This window comes from Pangasianodon hypophthalmus, chromosome 13 (genome assembly GCF_027358585.1).
Source record: "Pangasianodon hypophthalmus isolate fPanHyp1 chromosome 13, fPanHyp1.pri, whole genome shotgun sequence".
NCBI classification, from domain to species: Eukaryota; Metazoa; Chordata; class Actinopteri; order Siluriformes; family Pangasiidae; genus Pangasianodon; species Pangasianodon hypophthalmus.
The window spans coordinates 22,462,462-22,490,108 of record NC_069722.1 but is presented as its reverse complement, the minus strand read 5'-3'; the positions used below and the strand labels follow the sequence as shown (position 1 = coordinate 22,490,108).

Below are 27,647 nucleotides of genomic sequence, written 5' to 3'. Positions count from 1 at the left end.
AAAATTCAAATTACAGACACGAAAAAAAGAAGCAAGAGAAAAGATGGTTTTTAAAAAAAATAGGCAGAGCTTTTCATCTAAAAAAACAAAAAAAAAACAAGAATAGATCTAATCAAACTGTCTATTAAAAGCTCAAGGCGATCAATCAGTCACCCCAGAGAATCTGACTGGGAGCAGAAAGAAGTTGAGGGAAGCACTGCGGGTCGATGTTGGGGGTTTTTTAATGCACGCAGCCGAGCAGCAGTGTGCGAGCGATTATAAAGTCCGCGGCTCTGCAGGGACGTCTCTAGGCTCTCACCTCTCTCGCAGTAAGGCTCGCCCTCTTCCATGTAGAAGGCCTGGTTTCTGATGGGCCTCCTGCAGGCGGCACACACAAAGCACTGGACGTGGTAGGTCATCTTCAGGGCATGCATGATCTCCTGGCGAGAGAAAAAAAGAGTGTTTGAGAGATCTTGGAAATGAGTCCATCGCTTTCGCTCTCGCATACATGCATGAAAATCAATAGACTGAATTTAAAAAAGTGCTCGAGTTGCCACACTAACTTTTGGCATTTTTAGAAAGAAAGTTGCCTACTTTGGGAAAGGCAAACACATCTGTATCATTTTTGGGTACAGATACAAATTACAGGCTGTTATTATAGATTTTATAAATGCAAATTTATAAACTTGGCACAATTTTCTTTACTCGTTCTGCTTCTATAAGCTCTTTCAGAGCATGCCAGAATGCAAACTGAGATCTACTTGTTTCTCCTCCATCTACACGTGAGAACATCTTATTAAAACATGCTCACTCCAGCGATCTTCTTCTTGCACTTGGCGCAGTTGGGGGCGTAACGATTGTCGTAGCATTTGGTGCAATAAACGGAGCCTTGTTCCTCAAAGAAGCCGCCTTCGTCGAGCACGGCTCGGCACTGACAGCACGTGAACTCCTCCGGGTGCCAGGAGCGGCCCAGAGCCACCACATAGCGACCTCTGAAACACACACACACATTTTTCTTTACAGTCAAAGGGTCTCTCAGGGAATCCACAGCACTTCTACAAATTCGTAATGGAAATCACAGGTTGCTCATATAGGACCATTCACACTGATCAGTGTAAAACGCCGGTTCTCAGAAACGCTACTTTCTTCTCAAGTTTGACCTTTTCCCTTTCCATCTGCTCTCTCCTAAGTATTGACACATCCCCGTTGACTTCATCTCTATTTATCGACCACGCAGCACTTCACCTCACAACCCGAGCCTGAAAGCGGATCGCTGATTTGCTACAAACGGCAGTACCTTATGATCTTGTTGCATGCGGCGCAGAGCGGCGTGCGTCCGGAGTCGGACTCCGGGTTCTGCTGCGCAGCCTGGAGGATGGAGCTGCGGTTCTGCTCGGGTGTGGGCTGCGCCGGCTGCCTGTGCTGCGTCACCACCGTGCTCGTCTTATCCGGCCGATAGCGTTCGGCAAAATTCGGGTCCATCACCCAAGGCGGGCGGCTCGAAGGTCCGGACGTGGTGGAAGATTTATGAGCTGGAGCTGCAAGTTGGGGTGACAAACAGAGAGACAATGCAGAGGCTAATTCGCCAAAATGGCTGTCAAACCCTGTTCTACATTACAAACTTACATCTCTATAGTATTCCTGGAGTCTTAATGCAGCCATCTTTTTGCCATTATAACTGCTACTTATACATGCAGATTAATTTTTAAATAGCTTTAAAAACACAGATGTCAAGATAAAAGAGTTATAAAACAGGGATCATGGGAAGTCATTCTGGTTAAAGCTTTCATTTGTGAGCTCTGGGGTCTTCAAAGAAAGACAGGCAGATGGAGCTCTGTTCAGTCTTAGTACAACCTTGTTCATCAAAAGCTAACTGATGTAAAATATTTTAAGGGTCAGGCATTTTCTCTTAGATGCTGTGAAAGCAACCATATAAGCATACTGAACCTGATCAGATGGTAGAATGACATTCAAGGACAGACATGATTTTAAATAAAGGATGTGACAGGAGATTCATTGGGATGTGAGATTATGACTTTAACTCAGAATTATTTGCTTTACCTCGAGCTCCTTCGGGCTTTGCTGCAGGTTTGCTGGGGCACGGAGTCACTCCATGGCTGTGGAGAGAGAAATAAGCCTCTTCAGAATAAGGATTGCCAGGAAACAACTGCGTCGGTCCAGACCAATAAAAATGTTACAGGCCAATATCAGGTCTGGCACAAACATCCTGCTCAGAAGGCCCGTGCACAGCAGAGTCGGCAGGTTAAATCATTTTATAATGAACACACAGTGGCCTGGTCTAGAGTACCCGAGAAAGAGCCCTGAGGTTAATGATGTTCACCCACGGCTTGGTATAGTGCTCAGCATTCATATTCTACTGATATAAAAAGGATGCAAGGCCTGCAACATCGAAATTCTGACCTTCATTACATCAATAATGATAGCGATACACAAGCACGCGTAACAGCCAGCCGTGCTTCTTTGAACACTTCACGCAGCCGCTACGACCGCACAGAGCCAATAAGTCTCCGAAGGTGCACTTGTGGGATTTTTTTTTTCCCTGTTCCTAATGAAATTGCTGGCCATTGGAAGGCAGAGGGTCTCTTCGTCTCCTGAAATTGCGATCCAGAGCGTCCCACAGGCGCTGTAAGGGCTGAGATTGCTTCCTCAGTCTGCATTCACCGTCCTCTCAAGTGCACCAGCGGTTTCGTCAGGAGTACGACTGGCAGGGGCTGAAACGATCTGACGGGTTTGTTCTGCTCGGCCGAGGTCACTCGAGGACAAGCAGATGGTGAACGCTCATCTGTCGTGCTGAAACCTCGTCTGCAGTCTGGACACAGCAGAGCAGCTTTACTCCATGGTGCCTGGCAACGTTTACGCATCCATCTGCAGCTTGCCAACATGGCCGCTACCTCGCTGCTTGTGACGTGATGGAAGAAGCAGCAGAATGACCGAGTGTGGCCCGAGCTCGGAATTAAGGAACGGTTTTAGCGGCAGTATCAAAAATAAGCTTCTGACCTAGTAACGCAAGTACAGTGAAACTTTTTAACCATGTTTCCAGCGCTTAGGAGCCAAACTCTAGAAAATTAAGAGCACAACTGTAATAACCATGTCAGATTTTACAAGTTCTGGCTTTGCGAATATTTTGCTATCCAAAGCGAAATCCATACACAGCACGAGTCCATACACAGCACAAAGATATTATCGCAGACAAATTACTAGCCCCGGCACCCAGGACAAGGTGATCACGCGTCCAGGCTGTTAGTTTTTTACGAGTTGGCGCAGTAGTAGCAGTCGCTTGCATTTTTCTTCATTCATTTAACAAACAGAGAAAGAAGAAACCCTGTTCACTATTGACTTTCACCAAACAAAAGTTTTCATTTTGTGCGTGTATATAAACTTAAAGTACTTCTTAACGTGCCTTTTCTTTAGTGCGTAGGTTTAAATTTAATGTACACGCAGGCGTGTGGAAACTGACTTTATCTTAGTGTGGTTTTGATTCCTCTGATCGAGGCATCCGCTCACCGTCTGAGACGATTCAGCATCTAAAATTGAATCTCCCAGCCTGTCTACTTCACACTAAAACGCTTTGTTCTGTACCCAGTATGACCTTTTGCTTTCTACCGAGTCAGTGGAGCTGTAAAGCCCAACACCCTGTTTTTGTCTCAGCCGGTGTAGCATTGTAAATAAACCATATCTGCTACAAAGCGATGTGCTGCTGATATTTACGACAAAGTTCCTGGGGAATCTCTGCAGCGAGAAATCTGTGAACTAAAGGAATTATACTTGCTTTTAACTAAGTATTTGTGTATGCAAGATGGCTGCCACACATATCCTGCAGTCATCTGGAGCCTAGCTTGTGCAAGTCCTCAAAAATTAACGCTACGCATCCACATAGTGCAACAACAACGTAAATAGTTGGGGCAGTATAGCACCAGGGTTAATGTGACACTGTGTCCACAACTGAACAAACAAACTAGTGTTATATCTCAAATCTAGACCGTTTTGAGCACCAGCACTAATCGGGTTTCCTATTACAGTTAGGGTTTGAATTTTAAACACCACTTGTGTACCCTTGAAACCTAGCAAAAAGTCTGTTTTGCATCTGGAATTTCTATATTAGTAAACATCTTTGATTGCAAGGTCAGATTTTTCAATCTGAGACGCAGCTCATGACAACAATCATGACAACGGCGGAAAGTTTTAAACACAAACAGAGCTTGCCAGCGTGTTTAACGTCTCTGTGCATGAAATCACTAAAGATTTTACAGTTCAACTTGGAATCCTGACAGAAAAGGATCTCTGACGTGCCACCAAGTAGACGACTAAGGCTGAACCGTCCCCTACATGGGAACTTACATATGTCTGTATTATGGATATAACTAGCTATTTAGCTAACCACACTGTTTTACATTATGTTAGCTGCTACTTTTTAGTCATTTAGGTTTCTGATCAACCAAAACAAGATCCTGGGCAACACATTAAATCTTTCAGTGGCCCAGTGGGCAAGCTAAATAAAAGGATTTATGATATTTCCACTGTACACGTTTTTATTGCTTTTAGCTACAAGCGAACAGCTGTTCAAATGAAGTTTTCACTACTATTAGCTCTTATTCAGTTCAGTAAAGTGGTCATTTCTTTCTCAGATCATTAATCCATTGTTGCTATTTCTTTCCCCAACACTAATCATCAATTCACGGCCATCATGTTGCGTGAACTGTTGGCATGGCAACAAATCGATACCACGCATACATCTCCTGGGCCATGAACAAGCTTTTTACGGTGAAAACACTGACTGGCGCCACAATGCTTAAAAAAAAAAAAAAAAAAAAAAAAAAAAAACAGCTAGCAAGTGCAAGATTCCTGATTCAAACACTCTGTCTTAGTTACAAGACTCGCTGGATAAAAGGAACCACAAAATGAATAAATGTTAATGTTCCACCTGGACCTCATTAGTTATGTGTTGCAATACTTCACTGCATAAACCTGCTCATAAAGTTTGTACCAAACCTTCAACACTAACTGTATATATTCCAGAAAATGTTGCATTTGTTTTATCACTATATTTTCACCCTCCACACTGAAAGCTTAGGTCAGATAAATATTTTATAAATGTTCCTGAAGCAGTATTATTGATATCTTGTTGCTATTATTCATACACCGTCTTGAAAATGCTAAATGATCCTCACCCTTAATGGCCGGCCTCATATATCACTTTTACTTTGCAGGTTCCTTCTTTTTTTCTGTGTGTGTGAGAAAGTGTGTGTGTGAGACCATTTCTTGTATTTGATGACACAACAGTCAGGCTTGATTAATGTTCCATGGATTACCGTTAATCAGTTCACGCTCGCCAAAACCAGTTGGTACCACTCAGGCGTGACTCGGCTCCTTGTTTCTTTTCAAAAGCCTTGCAGAAACAGAGGCGCCGATACGGGCCAAAGGAGGAAAAAAAAAAAAAAAAAAAAAAAATGGCATAATGAGGGAAGGGTGTGTTTAAAAAGCGCAAGTTACATCATCCAGGTATTCCAATCCTGATGAAGCCTTTAGCTTTGCAGTCAATCCCTAAATGAACTCTAATTACTATTAATTATTTATAGCAAGTGCAGATATAATTATAGCAATCGCTTATACTAAGTCCATGATCCGTAACAGGACATATTGCTGCAGGACTGTTAAAGTGCTTCGTTTTTTTACATCATAATGTAGAACTGTAGAGGAAGCTGCTTTAAAATACAGAAAATTGTGCTAATTGATACTGAAATATGGTATGACTGAGAGAAATTACACTTTTCTGAGCATCTCAAGCACATCCCAAACTTCTTAATGTCTCAGTATGAGAAATAAACACCACATGACAAATACCAAACTATACTAACAAGCAGGTTCATTCTCAGTTCATTGTTTGAATGTTAAATGCTTTCTAACAGCTGTGTAAACCTGTTGAGCTGCATCTACGCTGTGAAAAGATCTTCAACTACGGCAACGTTACTATTTTTTTTCCGCTATATCACCCACTAGGTGCTGTTATAATAATGCACAGGCTGTTGTGTTACGCCATGCAGAAGGTGTTTTTTTTTTTTTTAAAATCCGTCAGAGCTAAGCGCTTTATCATCACCCAGCCAATCAGGACACAGCTCAAGAGTGCTGACTGATCAAACAAAACAGAGCTGCTGAATTCCCGATTCAGGTCAGAAGGTGTTTTTTCTATATTTTTCTGCATTTCGAATTTAGAGGCTGACAAAAAACAAATGTTTAAGAGCTGCTATAACGTAAATGATAAGAACTGACACGATATTAAATGTATCTAAAAACAGATAAAAAGTACATGCTCCCTAATTAATAAATCAGTGATTAATAACTGATTATTTTCCTATAAGTGCACACCCCCATGTGATTTATTCCTTACTAAAAGCACAAAAGATACAGTTCAGGAACTCTTGGCCATTTCTGGTATATGAGTTTTGTCTTTTGTCACGGTTTAGGCTGTTTGGTAAACATAATCAGCCAGGCGTATTATTTTCAGCACACAAAGTTCTCCGGGAAGAGCTTTTTCTACACATAAAAGCCGAGTGTGAATGGTTGTGGTTAGTGAAGTGGACTTTGTTACAATGATGTAAATGAAGAGTTAAGATTTCAAGCCTGAGATGAAGTGAAATGAAATGAAATGAAATAAATAAAGATCATAATAGGACACAGTAGGAAGGAAGTCAAGTTTTTAATGTTTTATGAGTCAGAAAATGCAGAGAAGTCAAAGGTCGTTTCAGGACAGATTTGCTCCTTTATGAGACAGCAAAAAAACAGTGATGAAACAAAACGGAGTGAGAAGGAGGAGGAGGAGAATGACAAATCAGAGAAATAAAGATGAAAGATCAACACACGGAGGGACTGCGCTATACAGTCGAGTGAAAACAGTCCAATACCTGACAATTCCCTCAGACTAGCAGTACTACAGATTCCTGTGGAGAAACACAGGGTGAAATAACAGACAGAGAGAGAGAGAGAGAGAGAGAGAGAGAGAGAGTGCTAACTCTACAGCAGACTGCACTCAGTCTGGGTTTAAGGACTCTTGAGGTTTGCACCTAGTTTGCATTTCTTCTTGTGATTATACGATTTTTTTTGTTTGTTTTTAATATATATAGATTTTTTCGTTTTGATCTTCCCTAGACATCCCACACATCACCGGGGTCAGCGTAGGCCAGTGACTGGCACGCCGTGTTGCCCTGATATGACGCGAGGCTCAGGCTGGGTGTGGCGCGACACCCGGGCGTTCAGGACTTGACGTTGAGGGAGCGGGCGGACCTGTCGTGGTGCCAGTCCCTCAGCCTGGCATAGCGAGGGCTCTGAATCTCAGTGAGGAACTTTTCCCTGCCAGAGCCAGCGCACAGAGAGAAAAAAAGGGGGGAAAGAAACAAGACAAGAAAGCCACACGCAATAAGAGAGAGGAAACAGAAATAGAAAGAACAAGCTTGGGAAAAGATTTAAAACGATAAAACACAAGCGAGCGCACGCCATGCAGTGGATTTTAAAACATTAAATAACGCGACTGGTAATTACAGCTGAGCTATAACGAAGGCTCAGAGCTGGGGAGCAACAAGGCGAGATCCAACGCCGGCCTTCATCACAGCACATCACACAACACTCTAAACGAGCGAAGGAGCGGGTTAGCACTTTCCACTGCACTACATTAGAGCCACACATGTCCACTCCTGATATTTACCTGGACCTTTTCATGTTCTCATCATCCGGGTCCTGCACTGAGGAAAGCACGAGACACACACACACACACACACACACATACACACACACAAATCAGATCCTACGCAGTTTAGCTTGGACACACACCCTCACACACAGCATTCAATCACCAATTAATCACTAAACGCTGTCAAATTTTTCCACACGCTAGTCTCGATATATTTTTCATTGTCTTAAAGACATTTTGATAAAGGATTATGAGGAAATATAAATATCGCAGTTAATATAATTATCACAGTCTTTTCCATTTAGCATTTAGGACAGGCGTGTCAAACATAGAGCTCCATAAAGCGTCTAATCCGGCCCAAGCAATTAATTTAGAATCTCCTTTAGTTTAAAATCATTTTGTGGAAACTGAGTTAAATGGACTATCTGAATGTACAAAATGGGCTAATTATATATAATTTCTCACTAGCAAGCTAAAGAAAATTTGACGCTCTAACCATGTCAGAACTCATTTCTGGGGTTTCTCAGCAACGGGGGTGAATACTTCTGCAATTACCAATGCTTTTTGTTTAATTTGTAAATAATCTTGAAAAGGGTAGGCGTTCTAATGAAAATACCATCATGCTTCTTAAAGGTATTTCTAGGATACAGGACATGATATATAGGTTTTTCCGAAGAACAGAAGAAAAAAAAAAAAAAAAAAAAAAAATCTGTTCAGTGATACTTCATTTAATATCTATAATAATATCGAATAAATAAATAAATGAATAAATGTTTTTTAATTTTTTTTTTTGTATTTTAAAATGTAATTTTATTCATAAAAAATAGGTACATAAATACATTTAAAAAAATTTTTACTGAAAAAAAAAAATCTGTAAAAGTTTAATGAAAAAAAATCTGTTGCTACCAGTCAGTTTGTAATTAAAAAAAAAAATCAATATATTTATCAAATCATATATATATATATGTGTGTGTGTGTTTATGATCACACAGTATCTCAGAAAAGGGTAAAAAAAAATCTCAATTAAGTCCATTTCAAACCATGGAAAAGTTCAAAGGGAGTGAAAACTTCTGCAAGATACTGTATAGTCTATCATATAAAACCATAATTTGGAAATTGGTTTTATTTGGTAAGGAACTGCCATGTGTTCATGTGTTTAAGGTGAAATATATCCAAATATCCTTTTCAGATAAATGTTGATAAATAATTAAATAAGTTCCCTCATGAAGCTTGTAAAGATATCGGGAAGATTATGCAAAGCATCATGAGAAAAAGTTAAGCATTTCAAATATAAAACAGTATCGAGTTCACGCTCGTCTTGGTCATTGCATGTTATTTCATCACACTGATGTCTTCTTTATTATTCGAAAAATCACACAGCGAGTCGGGTGTACAAACTTTTTTAAGCGGTACCGTGCATCTACAGCAGAGATTCAACAACAGAAGTGCTCTTTATGTTGCAATCGAGTTACATCTAAAAAGCTTTTAACTCCACTTTACAGAGGTCAGATCAGAGTCATTCAAGCCCTGCTGATCAAACACACGCAAAGTCTGATCCCTGATCCCTAAAGCTGCAGAGATTAGACGTGGCTTTAGGCTCCTAAACAGTTAAATCCCCGACATCAGATCGGATTCAGTTGCCTTCGGACGACGCTTTTAGTCTCGCATCAACAACTGGGTCGAAGGCTTTAGTTAAACAAAGTGACAGGATTTCTGTAAAGTCCTCAGTTAAACCTTTCATGAACTAAAAGAGAGAAGGGCGGTTTACAAACTATTTTGATAGAGGCTGTGATTTACGAATCGGTAGGAGTGACTCATTATCAAAGACACGCCAGGCTTCATTTATAAAGATGTGCGAACAAAAATCCTAAACGTAGATGTACTATAATAATTATTCCCTAAACTTCCTCCAAGCAAATATATATACATATATATGTTTTTAATAGTGTACTGAAATAGCCTTGGTTGTTAAATCTCTTGTTAAATCAGGAATTTAATCTGTAGTTGATTAAATTTCCACTTGTACACTGAGACAAACAGCCTACAGTTAATCATCTCCTTCGTGTTACATTACTGTAGCAGATCTTAATCATTTTCCCAATACGCGTTCGCTAAAGTTTGTCTTCTTTCATTCATTTTTTAAATTACTGGTATATTTTTAATATAATAGCACATATTTGAAACAAAATAATGTCTATATTCAGTAAAAAGCATGATTGCTCCATGCACAGAGTGTGCTCCATAGTTTAAAGAGAAACCCTCACCACTAGACATGAGCAATATTAACAGTTAAATAATCAATCATGGGAATTTTCTGCCTTTTTTCCTCCCACTAATAGTGACTCATAATGCTGATCTTGATAAGAACAATCCACGTGTGCGCCTTATGAGCTCACAGACTGGAAAAGTGACCACTAATACAGTCATTTACTTCCTTTAGTCATTGTTTGTTTAGTAAAGTTTCTGCCTTGTCCTTTCTTTTGGCAAGTCCATTTTTAAATGTGCAGATCGATTTTTTTTTCCACTAACGCTGACGCTTGCTCACGTTCAACACAAAGCTGTGCATGAGCACAGAGAATACCTGTACACAAACTTTATAAATCGCGATTTAGATTCAGATCATATGCATAAAAATTGAAGCTCTAACTCAACGAGGTCTTTGGTCTTCTTTAGGTACTGACTGAAAGCACTCCAATGCACAACCAATGCAGAGTCCTGAATCCTGAATGCCATCCGCGAAGGGCTGGTGTGGGTGCAGCTTTTCGTTCCAGTCAAGCAGGAGCCACACCTGATTCTACCCGTTTAATCAGTTGATCTTGGCTTTCAGTAGTAGCTTCTGCTTGGTTGGAATGAAAACCTGCACGCACACTGGCCCTTTCTGGATAGTATTCTAGAGAGTATTGGGTTCGGATTCTTCGACAAATCAAATGAAATGGCCTTGTAAAATAAATAATAATAAAACCTGACTTGTACTATTTTTTGTTGCTGTGCTAATCTGATGTACTAACTCCTCTCTAACCCTGTGATACACTGCCATCCCATTTGGGGTGAATTCTCCTGCCTCGGGTCCAGTGTTCCCGGGAACCTGACCAGAATAAAGCACTGAGTGAAGGATGAATGAATGAATGAATGAATAAATCTCATCTCTAACAGGGCTTAAGATTGATGGTATTTCTACACCCTGACCTATACTATATACCCAAAATTATGTGGACACCTTACTATCACACCCATATGTGGTTCTTCCCCAAACTGTTACTGTATAACTACAAAGTTAGAAGCATAGAACTTTCTAGAAAGTCTCTGTATGCTGTAGCACTAAGATTTTCCTTCGTTTACACTAAGAGGCCCAGACCTGTTCCAGCATGGCAATACACAAAGCGAGCTCCGTGAAGACATGGGTTTGGGATGAACTGGAACGCCGAGTGCACCCCAGGCCTCCTCACCCGACATCAGCACCTGATCTCACTAATGCTCTAGTGGCTGAAAGATCACAAATCCCCACAGCTACACTCCTAAATCTAGTGGACAGCCTTCCCAGGAGCTTATAATAACAGTAAATGGGGACTAAATCTGGAATGGGATGTACAACAAGCACGTATGGGTGTGATGGTCAGGTGTCCACATACTTTTGGTTGTATAGTGTATACGTACGCTATGGTCTCTCTGGATAAATGCTGTAAATGTAACTTTCTATACTGTAGCATTTTGTGGGTTCCAAATCCAACCCTGATTTCACAATATCACACTACCTGGACATATTTCACCAGATATTTGCCATATCATGCGCAGGCTGAATCTGAGTGTAGTTCGTCAGACTAGTTTGAAGACGGATTAAGGCGGTTTGTTTCTGCGAGGTGGGCGATGGTGTGGGCGTCTTACTGTAGTCAGTTCCTGTAAGCTGGGCTAGGATGCGGAAGGAGCGGGACTGTGTGGTGCCGGTGCGAGGCTGCCAGTCCTGCGTGTCCTCGATCAGACGCTTCTTACTGCGATCGTTTGGGATAAAGCACGGGATGTTCTCCACCCGCAGACCGTGCCTACGTGGAGGAGTCAGACGCGTTAACAGCAGCTCTTTTACCACAATCAGGATGAACACTGCACTGACGAAAACACACCAAGCACAACAAGCACAAACAGCTAGATAACATGCTGGCGTCAACCGCCACTGGCACAGCAGTTTATCTTCATCTTTTATCCATTTCGAGTGAACGAAGAGTGTTCCAGCTTTCACGACACCCCCGGAATGCCTATGAATGAACATTTCCAGAGTCTGGAACTAGCTTTTATTCGACTATAGCACACTATTACCTAAATAGCGTTGGTAATTCACACTCAAAAGGCTTTTGAGTGATTTATTGAAATGACAATGACCCACTGACAGCTCCACTTTAATAAAACAGTGGCTAGCAGGGCAGCACGATACACACAAAAACAACGCACTGGGACTGTGATACGAGTTCGAACATGCTGACCCTGATCTGTGATCTGTTATGTTTAGAGATTAGGCTGCTTTCACACTGTTGTTTTAAACCACCGGTGCACGTTTTACACAATCCTTTACCTCCTGACCAGTCAGGTCACAAGTTAGGGGGCCAAGCATGAGAAACAAACATGGAGGGCAGCATTAGTGTTGTTAGTGAGGGAATATACAGAGATTTATGGAAAATATTTCATCGCCACAATTCCAGTGTTTAAAACTAAAAATAATGACTACTTTAAGACATTACCCAGTACACAAAAAGTAAACAGATAGATAGATAGATAGATAGACAGATACCAAGTGTGAAAACACCAGCACAATTAAGTTTAAGTTTTTTTGTTTTTTTCCATGCCATACCACGCACATCTGGAACGTCAGAGCTTGGTCACATGACATATTAACAAAAACTCGCTTCGTTAAAGTGCTCGTTTGCATATTCCAGACTTCTCTGATGTGTGATGTCAGCACTACAAAAAAAAAAAACATCATCCCTCGAGGCTAGCGTCCTCGTACACCCTCACCCTCACTCTCAACCAATCGGACGAGCACAAGACACACTCCGTTCTCGTTTCGGCACAACGCATCAGAACCGCGTGCTCTCTTCACTTACTTGTTGTCCTGGTACAAATCTTCATAGAATCCCTCTCCTCTACTGAAAAAGGGAAATAGAAAGAAGATAAAGAGGGAAAAAATAGAGCAATAGAGTGACTATAAGAATGAATATCGCTGACAGTTGAAATTTAGTGAATATCTATCATCCAAGAAGGAAGGAATAGAAAAAGGGGTGTTACTAACTTGTCAATAACCTCCATCTGCTAGATTAGGGAGAGCAATAGAGAAGAGAGAGATTAATTTCTTTTATATAAAACACAAAACACACACACACACACACACACAAATTCAAGATGCAGGGAAGTGAAATGAGTCACACTATTTGTGGTGTATGATGCAGAATGCGTGCACGTTGTGAAAAGCTGAAAGCAGCCACAAGCATTCGATCCTAAATATCACTCCTTTATCACGCTCTGTAGTCTGATCCTTGGACTTTCACCATGTCTGTACGAGACTGGGACAGGAGGAAGACGCTGTAGCTCTTTATTGCTTGGCTGTTCATATGTGACAACAAAAAGACACTAAAGCCATTATTTTACCCAGAAGTCCCTTTTCTATGCCTTCCCCCCCCTTCACTATCTGTCTTTGTCCAAGCTAATTTCTCTTTATTTCTAATCCCTGCATTTGCATCTCCTTACTTTCTAAACTGTTCTAGGACATAGCAAAGACATAGCAATAAAAATGGCTTCCATTTTTTTTAAAAAACTGCCATCATGTGTTTTTTTTTTCTCCATGGGGAAACTTGTTACTGGTGTGTTTTATTGGTTGGTTGTCAGTGAGTTTAAAAAAAAAAAAAAAAAAAAAAAAAAAAAGGCAGCCTGTTCACATGACGCAAAATATCTGTGCAACTGCAGCATCTTTCCTGTCAAAAAAAAAAAAGTTTAGCAGAAATTAACTATTTATCTGCTAAAGTCTTTATAAAAAAAAAAAAAAAAAAAAAAAAAGAAAAAAAAAAGAATGCTTATTCAGTATCTGTAAATTATTCTAACTGCCATTTGCATTACATCATATAAAAAATACATACTGTCCTTACTTTTTACTCCAGAATACATTATAAATCTTATAAATCCTCTAATGTAAGGAATAAGACTCTCAGGGTTGTGCTGTTAGAGGAAATTAATCAGCAGTGGGTTGGTGTGCTGTGATCTGACGAGAAGCGGCATTACTGTTACCTCCCGGAGTTGATTATTTTACAATCCGTGCCTGTCCCAAAGTGTGTTATTTCTCTTACTCCTCAGAAATCTGCCTACGATTAGAATTATTTTAGTTATTAAATCGTACGTTTTTTCCGTTAATGAAACAAATCGTTCCTTCACCAGCCTCTCGTCAGCTTGTCACGTTACAGAGAAGCCCTTTGTCCTGAAGACTTTCCTGCAGCGGAAAACAAGTTACAGCTTTACTTTACAGCTTTGACTGTTGCGAAATTCCGACACTGGAGACTCCTTCCCTAAAAAACGTCACAATATCATTGATTACACGTGCTATCTTTAATATGGAGTTTATGGAGTGCCGCCATACACTCTGCGCAAGCTATAGAAACTATAATGTATTAGAACGAGTGCATTAATAATTAATAAACCCGGGATTTGCTTTAGAGCTGCATTATTGCCAGAGCTGCTCTTATAGGTGAATATTGAACACCTCCTGATCAGTCTGACTGACATCATTTAACTGTTTTCGAATTGTGTTTCATTTAAGGTGAATAATATAATTTCGGAATAATAACGGAATAATATATATTACATTAGAAAGTTGCAAAACGACTTGATAGGAGAGTAGGAGAGAGTGCAGTGTCGTAACATGGCTGCTTTTCCTTCCCAAAGCAACTATTCTTGTCCTTCCAGCTGCAGCAGGTCCTGCTTTCTGTAACTTGAATACGGGCAGTAAACTTCAGCGCACACTGACACACACACAACTATGCTGATAATAAAAAATGTGGGTTTTTTTAAGAGAAGGAATCACTTTAATCAGGGAAAAATGATAATTGTTTTTCCCCCCCATACAAACCCTTTGCATTGACGCAAGCAATCTGTGATTAGTGTCTTATGGAAAAAGATACTACGGTATGGATCTCTCTCCAAGTAAGGCTGTTGAGTAACTCAGCACCACGGCAGCAGAAGCACTCCGTGAGCTCAGCGGATTCTAGGGGAGAGGCCGGGCTCTATAAACAGCACCAAACATCAAACTTAAAGTCTCACACACACACGCGCGCATGCCTCACCCCAGTCCCACAGCTCCCAGCAGCCCCACTTGACTTGTTCCCCAAAGCTGAAGAATTCATCGCCTCCTGTTCTGGCTCACTTGACCAGCAACATCTGTTGTTTTGAGTGTTTCAATAAAAAGGGCTCGTTAAAATTCAGGCTCTCTTGCCGTCTTTGGCAGAGGAGAGACGAGGACGAACGAGCGTCCCCGTACAGGGACGATAAAGAGGAGGCGAAAGGAAAACAGATTGAGGATTGCATGGAGACGGCGTGGTGCTCCACATGCAGTATCCTGGAGAAGAAAAAAAAAAAAAAAAAAAAAAAAAAAAAAGAGAGAGAGTCCAAGTCTGGATACCTTGGACTGCTTTATGATGATGGCGATAAATAATTATAAACAAGAATAGAGTGGGACAGACTCTGTAACAATGCACTCCATCTTTCTGAAAGAGAGATTCGCGGAGAGCAGACGGCGTCCGTCCTCTTCAAGACCCCCCGCAGCCTCGTGTCACTGTTTCCAAACTGCTACTGTGAAGAGAAACACACGGGCCGCGGACGGGAAGCGGATCTGAACTCGGTTTCACCTTTTAAGACTCCTACACTGTCACAGCAGGGACGGGTTCTTTCTCTGGTCCTCAAGTGGCCACAAACACGCCTAGATAAAGTCAGAACGAAGCGGTAGTAAACCGCAACCAGAAACACACAAGCTGCAGAAAAGTTTAACAACGGTTAACGCGCTGGATTACCATTAAAGAGCGAATTCAAATAAAAGCAAATGCTCCGTGACTTCCTTGCTGTGCGTTGTGAATCACCTACCCGTTCTGAGAGGGGGGCATGCTGCCTGACACTGGCGTGCTGGCGTTAGATGCGTTGGTGTTAAGCTTGGGAGCGTACGCCACCGGTTTGATGACGGGCCCTGTGCTGGATTTATTAGCAGAGGCAGAGAAAGGCCGCGCCATCTTGTTTATGGTCGTGCTGGGCGTGAAGGAGTACTTAGGCTGAGTGGGTGCAGTAGCAAGCGATGCCTGGGGGTCACACAGTGAACACACACACACACACACACACACACAGAGCACAAAAAATACAACACCATGCAGATCAAACCAAGCATATTCACACACATTTACATACAGGATGGACAGTCCCAGAACTGGTTTCTATAATGTACAGTACAGAGAAGGTGATCACTCATGCTGCTGTGAATTATTTATTTGAGCCTGTGGTGATCAACAGGTGGCGTCCTTGTTGCATTTTAATTCAATACCACTCTAAACACCAGGGGTTTAACTCTTTGGAAACAAACCAAAACAGTTATGCTAAGTATATAAGTAAATCTGCCATCACCTATTCAGCCTGAGAGAGAGAGAGAGAGAGAGAGAGAGAGAGACTGTGAACACACCCTATTGTCTGAGTAATATTTCTCTTGGATATTGGCCAAATCGCGCCCTCTGTGTGTTCTGCTACCTTGGCACTCAGCACTTGAGCAGCTTCCGAGTCCAGCTTAACCTTTTAGCTGGCATTGAAATAAGATAACAGTCTTTTTGTTGTGCACTGTTCTAGAGTGGCCACACGGTGTCACTGTTTCACCCACACAAAAGTTTGTGTGTCCATGGTTTACATTTAATTCGATTTTTGAGAAGAGATGATCGGATCATGGGGTTAAACGATTTCTGGGATTGTGCATTCTGTTCCAAAGCAATTCAGGTGCGAGATCAAACTTCACTCCAAAAAATAAAATTAAATAAATAAATAAATGATTAAAAGCGTGTGGCAATCACACTGTGATCAAAACAACGTTCCTGCAGTGTAATGCAGCAAAAAACAAAGCCTCTCTACAATCACAGAATGTTAAACGAGGCTTAAAGCATTGATCCTTAGATGTGGATGTGGAAAAAGGAGTGAATGTGCAAAAAATTCCAATTATGTACAAAAGGTTTTGTCAATACAAGGTTGCCGTGACACTGCAGAAGCATTGCATGTCTGACAGACGCTGAGCAGAAACGGCTGTTTACCTTCTGTTCACCTTGAGACTGGAAAGCTCTGTTGAGAAAGAGAGAGAGAAGGGAAAAAAAAGAGGTTATTGCAATAGTAAAACTTAGAACAACATGTTACTGTTTCCAAGTTAGCGGACTTGTACGGCAAACTCTGCATGTAATCTAATTCTAATAATAAACAGATTTTTAAAAGAAAACGTGTTGAAAGAGGGTGAAGTTTTCCGATAGGAGACGTTTAACATTTATGGAAGGAGTCACCATAAAAGTGTCAGCGCTTTGTAACCGTAAGTAAAGAGAGGAGTTTGCGATTTCTGGTTTTCTGTATCATGATCATCTGTGTATTTTTTGTCTTATTACTATCAAGAGAGAGAGAGATAAGACAGGTTAGTGAGGGAATAGCTGATATCCAACTTAAGTCTATAAATCTATAATTACTTAATATTACACAATCTATCCTTAAATGTGCATCACACTCAGTAACAAATATACAACAGTCTAACACTGATCCTTCCTGATGCACATGTAAGCTTACACAGTTTTTTTTGTTTTTTTTAATGGAGTTATAATTGTTCCTTTTTGCCAGTAAAACTAACACAGGACTAGTTCTACTTTCCAAGAAAATCTAAATTACTTGTATGATGTTATGTGGGAAATCTATACTTTAAATCAAAGTTGAGTAACCAATAAGCTTACAGCTGTACCCACTCTCTCCTTTTGTAAACTCGATGCTTCTGTGCTTCTGTGCATGTTTAACAACAGGAACATTCATTCAGTAAAGAAGTGTAATTTGACCTGGTGCTGGTACTCTTTATTGCTTCTGTCCCTTCAGGCAAGATTTAAAAGATAAATAAGAGTTACAGTGGAAGGCTTGTTGCAGCGTTTTGTCACCACACTCTGCAAGTTTTATACTGGAAATACTGAACAATTTGTGCAAAAAAATTGAGCTTTCTGCAGTGGGATCTGTTCTCAGGAAGGATAAGACACTTCTGCAGTATCGGCTAGTGAGTGGGGCTCAGATTCCAAGAAGGCCACCTGAATATATTAGTGTGAATCAAATGCAAACTTTTTTTTTTTTGCATTGTTTTTACAAATGGGTCTCCAATTCGTTTGGTTTTCATTTGACTCTCCCTCATTTAGATGTACACGTGAGTCGCTGTTTTCTGTTCATTTGTATATTATTGTATTAGTCTCTCTTGCTTTTACATTTCCATGCAATAAAATCTGCTTTATTGCATGATTATCTGCATTTTCAGTCTCGTGCTTGAAGGCAAGTTGTTTTAATTGACGTAATGGAAACGCTCCTTCCCCGAATGCGATACTCAAAAACCTGGCAACCTCGGAGGCATGAACTTTGCATAGGTAATTTCAATTATGAAAATGAGCTGCACGGAAATTCAAAGTTAAGGGCCGGTGTATCGAGTCTGAATGCACGTACACATAACTAACTACACACAACCCTGCATATCCAGTGACGTACCCTTTAACTCTGATGACGGCTCGTGGTGAACCTCTTGTGAGCTGTAAAGCTGGTTTTCACAAAGTATTCCAAATATTTAGTGTCCTGGAGGTGCAAAATTTTAGCACCCTAATGCAGACCTGCCAAATCTTCAAGAGGAATAATCAGTCATCCCAGTAGGTGGTAAAAGTGAACCCAAAAAAAGACAACCCAGTACATTTTCATTATCTGAATGCTAATGTTTTTTTCCAGCTGCTGTGTCAGGGGAACATTTCTCAAATTGACAGGAACATGGAGCTAGAGATGAATTTTAAATGGAATATTCATTTTAAGTGTGATTATGGTCAGCGGTCCTAGAGCTGGGCAGAAATACAAACCACAAAATCATAATAATTCTAGCAATGAATACACCAAGACCTGTAATTACAGTCAAGTTATTAGAGAAGTCACACAAAGCAAGTGGAACACAGCAATGTGACATCTTGCATGTTCAAATTCTGTATCTTTCTGTAGTTTTCCTTCCCTCGGCCGGAAAAAAAAAAGAGCGAGTAAAACCACAAACGATATACTAATGCACGACTCTCCATCCTGTGACTGTGCATTACTTCCTGTGAGCTCATCAGCAGCTCTCTGTAGCAGCCTGGCCTTTATAAGCCCTGCAACATGGACGAGGTTATCTGAGCAGAGCACGGCTGCAGGAAACAGGATGGGACAACAATGCGGAGTGAAGCCATCTCAGTGGGCCATAAAACCATAAAAACACCAGATGTGAAGTGGGAGATGAACTGAAATGAGTCGTTCAGTGGGATTCTACAAATGGCTGCTTTCCTGGGACATTACATGATCAAATGACTTCTTTATTGAATTAGGATAAATAACGTTTTATGTGGTACTAGATACACATTGACAAAGGCAGCAGTCTTTATTCCCAATTCTGGCAGAACTGCATACCCTGTGTTTTTATTCAGCTAATACACTCAACACAAATAAGAATCACTTGAGAAAGTTTAACGCAATTAATTAAGTAGGCTCCTAAGTATGTAAGTAAGAAACTAAGTTACCAAGAAGTAAGACATTTCCTAAGTAAATTGTGAAAATACAAAGTGAAATACAAAGTACGTAAGCAAGTTACTAAGCAAGTACTAAGTTCCTAAGTAAGTCCATACCCAAGTTATATACAAAGTAAGTTAGTAAGCAATTAAGTAAAAAGGTTTGTAAGTAAGAACATAGCAGAGTAATATAAAAATTAAATAAATAACTACGTTACTAAGCAAGTACAAAAGTTAACAAGACTATTAAATACACAAGTTATTAAGTTACTAATTTACTGTGTTCCTAAGCAACTTAGTTAATAAATAAGATCAAGTAACCAAGTTACTAAGTTTGCTAAGTAAAATAATAAGCAAGTTGCTAAGTAAGTTCCTAAGTTTTTACGAAGTTCCTCCGTGAGTATGTTACTATGATACTAAGTAAGTCTATTACTAAATGAAATATTATGTAAGAAATTTCTAAGTTGCTAAACATGTAATTTACTAAGATGATAAGTAAGTTCCTTAGTGAGTAAGTTACTTAGCAGGAAAGTTCTTAAGTAGGTTTTTAAAGAAGTAAATTACTAAGTAAGAAAGAAAGTTTCCAATTGACTAAGTACATTACTAAAGTACTAAGTAAGTAAATAGGTTACTACGCAAGAAAGCTCCTAAGTGCATAACCAAGTAAGCTACAAAGTAAGTAAATACGTACATTCCTAAGCAAGTATGTACATTACTAAGATATTAATTAATTATCAAAATAAGCAAGTTCTAAGCAAGTTATTAATTAGAAATCTTCCTATGTCAATATATTCCTAAGTAGGATTATAAGACAATAAGTAAGTTACTAATTAAGATACTAACTTAATAAGTAGCAAAGTTCCTAGGTAGAGTAAGTTACTAAAACAGTAAATAAAATTATCAAGTAAGTAAGATACCTCGTAAGTTACCAGGTAAATAGGGAAGTGAGCAAGTAAATAAAAAATGTTCTTTAAAGCCCTGCTTTGTAAATGCAATTCAACTTTCCTAAATTAAATTAATCTGGTGTCTTGTGTCTTCAAACTTTTGCTATTTTTTTTTCTAGCAAGCTAGCTAACTAAATTTCCTATAAACAGTAAAAACCGCAAAAAGCCATATAATGCAGCTGTCTGGCTGAACGTGCTTCCTCTTTTTATGAAGTAATTTATAGCAGGATTGGGAAGTGCTATAAAAAAAAATCTCACTGCTAAAATCAGTACTTCCTCCATTTTGGATCTTTTTGTAAACATGAAGAACTGCCTCTCCAGTGGTCAACGCAGCCAAAGCAGTTATGCTCTAGGTCCATGATCCATTGATTTCCACAACAAAATCTTAGTACAATGCTTAGAGATGCAAATTAGCTAGATGTAATATAATTGGAGGGGATCTTGACATCAGAGCATGCATGATCCATGACACTAGTCCACAAGAAACAAACTGCGTACTATGGTATCTGTCCAAACAGCTAGCAGAGATTGTCAAAGTTGATACAAAACAATGAAATGGCCACATATGGATGACTGACTGCACAAGAATGAGGAAAATTAACATCAACAACACAACTGTAAAGGGCACCTTTACTCATAAGGTCTCTTAAGGTCAGGATACAAAGCTGAACAAAGAGAACAATCGCCACTGTGCTGAAATCTAAAATGAATCGCCGTTCATACAAAAGCTTTACGCGTGCAGGAACATTAAATCCAAACAGTGTACAAAATAAGCTTGTGCAACTTGTTAGAAAGCGATCGGGAGTCAAACCGGAAAGGTTGTCTTCACTAAAGAAAACCTGTAGAGTAACGACACGGACAAGTTCTGACTCACACCTTCAATTATGTCCTCTCACAGACAATGAACTTTGTAATTTTACCATGACCAGCTACAACAGATGACAAACTGCTGCAACGAGAGAGCGGAAAACCACAGGGCGCAGGGTTCCGACTCCAATAAACTGAGCGCACGACTATAAACAGTCTTAAAGCAGAGAGATGAGGCTCATGTGACCGTTTTAAAACTGTTTCTTACTAAAAGCATCAAGGAGATATTGTCTTTATGCATGAACTGAAATTAAATTTTCACTTCATAATTGCATAATCTTTACCACATTTCATGATGTCCTGCATTAAAAAAAAACGTATTATACCTGTTTTCACTGGTGACATCCTAAAAATTTTGCCAAATAAGGAATCAATCTATCTTTGTGTACCTTTCAGATAAGGCACGCTAACTCAGGAGCGCTATACAATACATAATGGTAAAATTTCATGCATCACGTACACACCAACAAGGGGTGGGTCATAAGTCAAAAATATCATATGATATTTGAAGACTCTTCTATGATACACAATGTATAGGTTTTGGTAACAAACTGTCAATGAGTTGCTTTGCATTAAAAAAAAAAAAATAGTGTTGAATACGTTTATTTGACGTCCAAAAAAAATAAATTAGCAATGAAAAGGCGAAATAAAAATGACATTTTTAAAATTTTAAATAAAGAATTAAAATTTTTAGCATAAACAACATTTTAGAATATTAAATATACAAAACATCAAATCATCTGCTTCCAAAAACAAAATACACAAATAAATACTTATAAAAAGGTATCACGATACCCACGACATCTCAAAAAATTGCGTACGCATTACGACATATAATATCAACATCGTGACAATCTATCATCATAGCACCAACACAACAAATACTTTTAAAATGATACAATCTGTAAGCAAGGAATAAAACACTTTTAGGCATGCTGTTATTGGAAAATCATCAACCATGGAGTGGTGCGTTGAAGCGGCGTTACTGTTACAAGCCTGAAGTTGATTATTTTCCTAAAACAGCACGTTCTGAAGTGTTTTATTCCTCTTCCACCACAGCAACTTGCTAACAATTACAATTTCTTACTTATTAAAGAACAGCACATCTGTTTAGTTTCATTTAATGATGTTGAAGCAAGTTAGCTCCTGTTCTTATTTACACAGCTTGTCATGTTACAGTGCAAACTCCTGAAGAACAAAACAGAAATCGCTGACACTGGAGACTCCTTCCATAGATGGTAATCGTTTCCTTATGGTTACAACGATTATGTAACTGTTACTATAGAAACAATAATGCATCAGAACTGGGGCATTAATACAACCCTTATAGCTGCTGTACCAGAAAATGAATGAAACTTCTGACCAATCAGATTTGAGAGTTCAACGGCGCTGTCGTATACCAGTCATGTCCCGAGGTCTCTGTGCTTTGAACTCCATGCCCTTTTACCCCCACAGCCAGTTGGAACCTCGATTCTATAATGAACTTTGGTTTTGGAGTGAAGCGAATCCTCTGGCTTTAGACTCGAGTTAAAAAAGGACGCCACGCCGTTATGGGTGTGCCAGGTCACGACCCATACTGACATCACTCCCGGTTACCTCGACTCACTGCGCTTACACTAGCCTTCGCTAACCGCTGCAAGGGGTTTACTGAGTAATTCCCAAGGCGGCCATTTTCCTCTCATACCTAAAAAGGAGAAGCGTGCGGCTTGGCCTGTTATGCAGGCTTTTCATCATGCGTGTGTTGATACAACAGCGGCGGCCTAATGACAGAGCTCTGGAGGATGAAGAGCAGAGGGAGACGCCGTGTGTGTGTGTGTGTGTGTGTGTGTGTGTGTCTACCCAGGCAAGTCTGTCTGCTCCCATTACTCATACGGCAACCACAGATTTCGCTTTCGAGCCCTTGAGCTGAAAGCGCACATTTCACACGATTATAACTTCGCTCCCCTTTTTGCTAGACTCTTGGATTGCTTTTCTGAAAAATTCACTCATTTGACCCACATATCTGGCGTCAGATCAGATCAGATTTGTTTTTTTAAACTACATCCGTAGGCCAGCGTGGTCACTGCAGTAAAAGTTCACACGATCAAGCCCATCAGATAAAAGTCAGTGTGTGTGCATTTTCTGATTTTAATCTCAGCTGGACAGACAAAGGAGATCTGTCCCAGTGCGATCAGCCCATCAGGGTTTTGATCTCGAAAGAATTTGGGTTGGAAAAAACTCTTACTGAGAATGAATCTGTTTATCATGGAAGAAATGGTAAATTAGGATTGTTAGGTTTAAAAATGCTCACGGTATCATAACCTAGTCTAAAAAAATATTTTACGTTGTCACAGTATTAAAGGCACACAACCCGGTGGTAAAAATGAAAGAGAAACGAATGAAACAAAGAACAAATAATCTAATTGTTTTTTTTCTGTTTTAGGAAGACATTTTTGAGAAGTTGTCGCCGGACACAAAAGGGATTAGAACCTCTGAAGAACCATACTTTCGACTCCCAAATTGTGCTTCAAAGCAAGGAAGTGTTTACTCAAGTGACGAATGTCGCTTCAACCGGAGTATTGCTAAGTCTTTGAGTGTGTACTTTAGGTGAGAAGTGTGTGTGTGTGTGTGTGTGTGTGTGTGTGTACCTGCTGAGTGTCAGACTGAGGGAGTCAGTTGCTGCTCTTATCTTGTTTTGTGCCTCAACGTGTGTCATCTCCTCAGCGTTGGAGTCTCCAATGGACACCACACTGTCTCCCACGCCGACTCCGGCCTGAGCTGCCTTTCCTCCAGGAGTCAGCTACACACACACACACACACACACACACACACACACACACACAAAGATCAATTTAACACGAGTCATATCACTAACAACCCACTAAGCACCTCATTTTGCATTAGCCATCACATAATAAAATACTCTGGTCTTAGTAATTCTTCTAAGAGCAAAGATTTTTATAATTCACAGCACTTACTGTTTAGCCGCTCAGTGCTTCCGTACTGTCTGATGAGTTTGCTTGCAGTTTAGCAAAACCGGCTTAACCAAGAAACCGGTTAAGCACTAAACGAGCGAATCACGTTGGTGATTAACCACTTAAACACGACTTTAAAAAAAAAAAAAAAAAAAAAAAAAAAAAAAAAAAAAGTCGAGTCTTTACTAGTATATTGAAGCATGAATCAGACATTTCGCATGTTATCTACTCGTAAGTTTGTGGTGCGCATGATTGGATGCAATTACGTGGTTTGAGCCATAAATAAAACTTAAACTGAGCAATTTCAGCGAAGGCCATGATCAGACACGGTTGTCATTATGGTGTGGTCTTGAGTCGGGGAATCCCCACGTCTGATTATATGATTGGTGGGAACTCAGAGTGAAAACGCAGTCTTGTTGAAGAACTCAACCGTTACTCGTCGCCTGTGATTGTGATGTTAAATAAATATTAAAACCGGCTCCTACATTACCCACAATGCCATATGACTTCCTGTTAATAGTGGCGGCAGTGGAGTTTAACCCTTGATTCATCTCTACCTAAAGAGAGTGATGCAGCTACGCTTTAGTCCTTCAGCCTGTCCAGCTCTCTCACCTCCTCCTCATAGTATCGAGGTGACTCTCTGTTGTTTGTCTGTCTCTTATAGGTGAATTGCATTCTGGGACTTGGTATGGCATCCTCCATTTGTACCAAATACAAAGCAAATAATGCTGAGAAAAGCGGATACTGTAAGCCTGTAATTGATGAGAGTCTCTAAAAAAAGGCATCTGAATGATCCTACAGTTGTTCCTCACTCTGCTTTCTTGTGCATTACGCTTGCCAAGAGCGCGAGATAAGACTCGGCTTATCAGCAGTTCATAATCGCACCCTCGGGACCGAGAAGAGCGAGTGGATTTTGTGCAAAGGCAACATGAAGGACAAGGCGAGAATAAGGCAGAGTCAACAGCAGTACGGTGATGTTTAGGAGAGTAAGAACAGGCTTGAGACATCCTGCAGTGCATGTCTATAGAAGGCCATGGCATCGAGGGATAATTTAGCAGCGTGTCACGTACAGGAAATGTATACTGTACATAAGCGGATGGATGCTAAATGCTGACTCACTGTCTACGGACACTCGGGTGTATTGCGTTACTCTACTGAACTAGATGAAGAGAAGCAAAAACACCCTCGGGGAAAAACAAAGACCGGAATGGGGTTAATCTCGGTTAAGTGGAGATCACAGAGCACCCACAGAGGATAGAAACTTCTCCATGTTTCTACGAGACCTGTGTAAGGCGTTTAAAACCGAGAAATTAAAAGTTTGATTCTCAGAAACATGATCATATATGAACTAGGGATGAGTGATATGACAATCTAATGTTGAGATCATAAATAAACTCACTATACACACTAAGATTACTCCAGTGTTACTCGATAAAAAGGAGTAGATTTGATGTTATATAAAGCTTTTCCTATGTTTTTTCCCCAATAGTAATAAAAATAAAATAAAAGCATGATATATATACATCATGTATATATATAAAAGCATGATTAAAGTCAGCACACCAAGAGGTTATGTTTTATTCCTTACTTGACATCACAGAATTTTAATGCTGATTCTATACAGACGATCGAGATTAGGGTTAGTCCTGTAGAAGGGATCCCCAATGCCAGCAAAGTCGATTCCACGACACCTCACTACACTCTCCATTAACTCAAAAACGAGAAGCAATCTTGACACCAGGTGTCCATGAAGAGTTCCACAAATTTCACTCCAGAGGTGAACATCTGGTTGACAAAGACGTCAAATAAGGAACTGTAGCGAGAGTCAACAGCTAACTGGTGAAGGCTTTATCAGTCAGAACAAAGCAGCAACACCTGTTTCAATACAGATTCGATTCCTTAATGTTAGACACCAAAGGATTTGTTGTCAGATCAGACGTTTCCTGAGTATACAAAATTCATTCAACTCACTCAGGAACAGAGAATCAGAGCCAAAGACTTCGTTTACAAACGGATTAACGCAAAAACATGACTCGGCAAAGAGCCCCTGCTGGAACCATGTTTCCAGCCAAATGAATCCCTGCTTCAGTGAGTCTCCATTTTGTTTTGGGAAAAAAATGTTTATCAGTCAGGTTTCTTTTCGCAATTTGTAATCTATATAGCATGAGAATGGTTCTGCTAATTTCTCCATATGTTCAGTTTGTATCATAAGATTACAGTGTTCAATATGTACATTAGCCAGAGATAAACAAATATATATTTTCCATAGTTTCTTTATCTTTTGTAGAACAGGATTGCTTTGCTGTGAGTAGTATAAGTCTGATTCATAACTTATGGTAATTGTGTGCTGTCTCTTTAAGAGCTTTGTGACTTAGAGGTCATTGGTTAGTACATTGCAAGCTTTGGAAGCACAGAGGTTTTTGTCTATTGAATATCCTAGTTTTCATTTATTTTGTGAACTTGTGGAATAAATGTGGAAAATAAATGGTGGAGATCATTCTGCTCAACCATAAAACAGTCTTCAGGGTGGTTTATTGTGAAACTTAATGACTAGACGCGAGTAAGTTATGTCCACAGCTCGGTCACGCAGTTTTCACGCATACAACGTTCAGTCCCTCGGGAGTGCTTCTATTGTCACAGGTGATCTGGTTTCATCAGGTTACATCTCGACGACGTGTGTGTTCCCAACGCCTTAACACAACCTTCACCTCCTCGTGAAGCAGCAGCAAAACTTTCGACATCTGTAGCACACATGGTTCACAAGGCCTCTCTTGCGGCATTTGGTCATTTCCTGTCCTGAATCCTTCCCTCGACACTCCACCCAGAGTTTTACAGCCTCACGAGTCCACAATCCTTTCAGCCCTCTGTCTGGACTCCAACGTAACACAGCTTTAAAAACTAAAATGTAACATTTATTTTACCAGCATTCATTCAGTCTCCTGTTCTTTGAGCAGTTAGTGCAAGTTGCCCGTTTTGGCTTAGCATAAAGCTTAGAATTGTCTAAATAAGGAAAACACTCAGGGACATGCTATTATAGGAAAATAATCAACAACTAAGTGGTGTGATGCAATCTGACATTTAGCAATCTGAGTTACTGTTACCGCCCAGAACAGCACGTCCCGAAGTTTGCCGGTGATTACATTTTTTATTTATTAATAAACAATGACAGTTTTTATCAGTTTATAGCCACATTTAATGCTGTAAGGCACCCAGGAAACAAGTACCACAGCTATAATCAGCCGTTCACCAGATTTCAATGAGACCAAAACAGTTTTGGCTCACTCTAATTAAACAATATTTATACAGTAGTGTGGTTAAACGCTCAGATCTGATTGGTCAGAAGGTGTGCCTTATTTTCGTGTAACAGCACAGCTCAAAATGTAGTTCTTGCTGTAAAATGAACTATAGATTT

The 27,647-nt window shown here is 40.0% G+C and overlaps 1 protein-coding gene across 5 annotated transcripts in view; it reads right to left on the bottom strand.

Annotated features, from left to right (window-relative positions):
• Positions 1 to 27,647, bottom strand: part of pdlim7 (PDZ and LIM domain 7) — a 45,112-nt gene that overhangs the window by 4,508 nt on the left and 12,957 nt on the right. For all 5 annotated transcript variants that reach the window (XM_026947025.3, XM_053239207.1, XM_026947026.3 and 2 more), the window contains exons 3-9: positions 23,909 to 24,060; positions 16,984 to 17,011; positions 15,788 to 15,996; positions 2,041 to 2,096; positions 1,277 to 1,517; positions 791 to 971; positions 299 to 419 (exon numbers count right to left, since the gene is read on the bottom strand). In XM_026947025.3, coding sequence (XP_026802826.2) covers positions 299 to 419; positions 791 to 971; positions 1,277 to 1,517; positions 2,041 to 2,096; positions 15,788 to 15,996; positions 16,984 to 17,011; positions 23,909 to 24,060 — 988 coding nt within the window. The remainder of the gene's footprint in view (positions 1 to 298; positions 420 to 790; positions 972 to 1,276; positions 1,518 to 2,040; positions 2,097 to 15,787; positions 15,997 to 16,983; positions 17,012 to 23,908; positions 24,061 to 27,647) is intronic.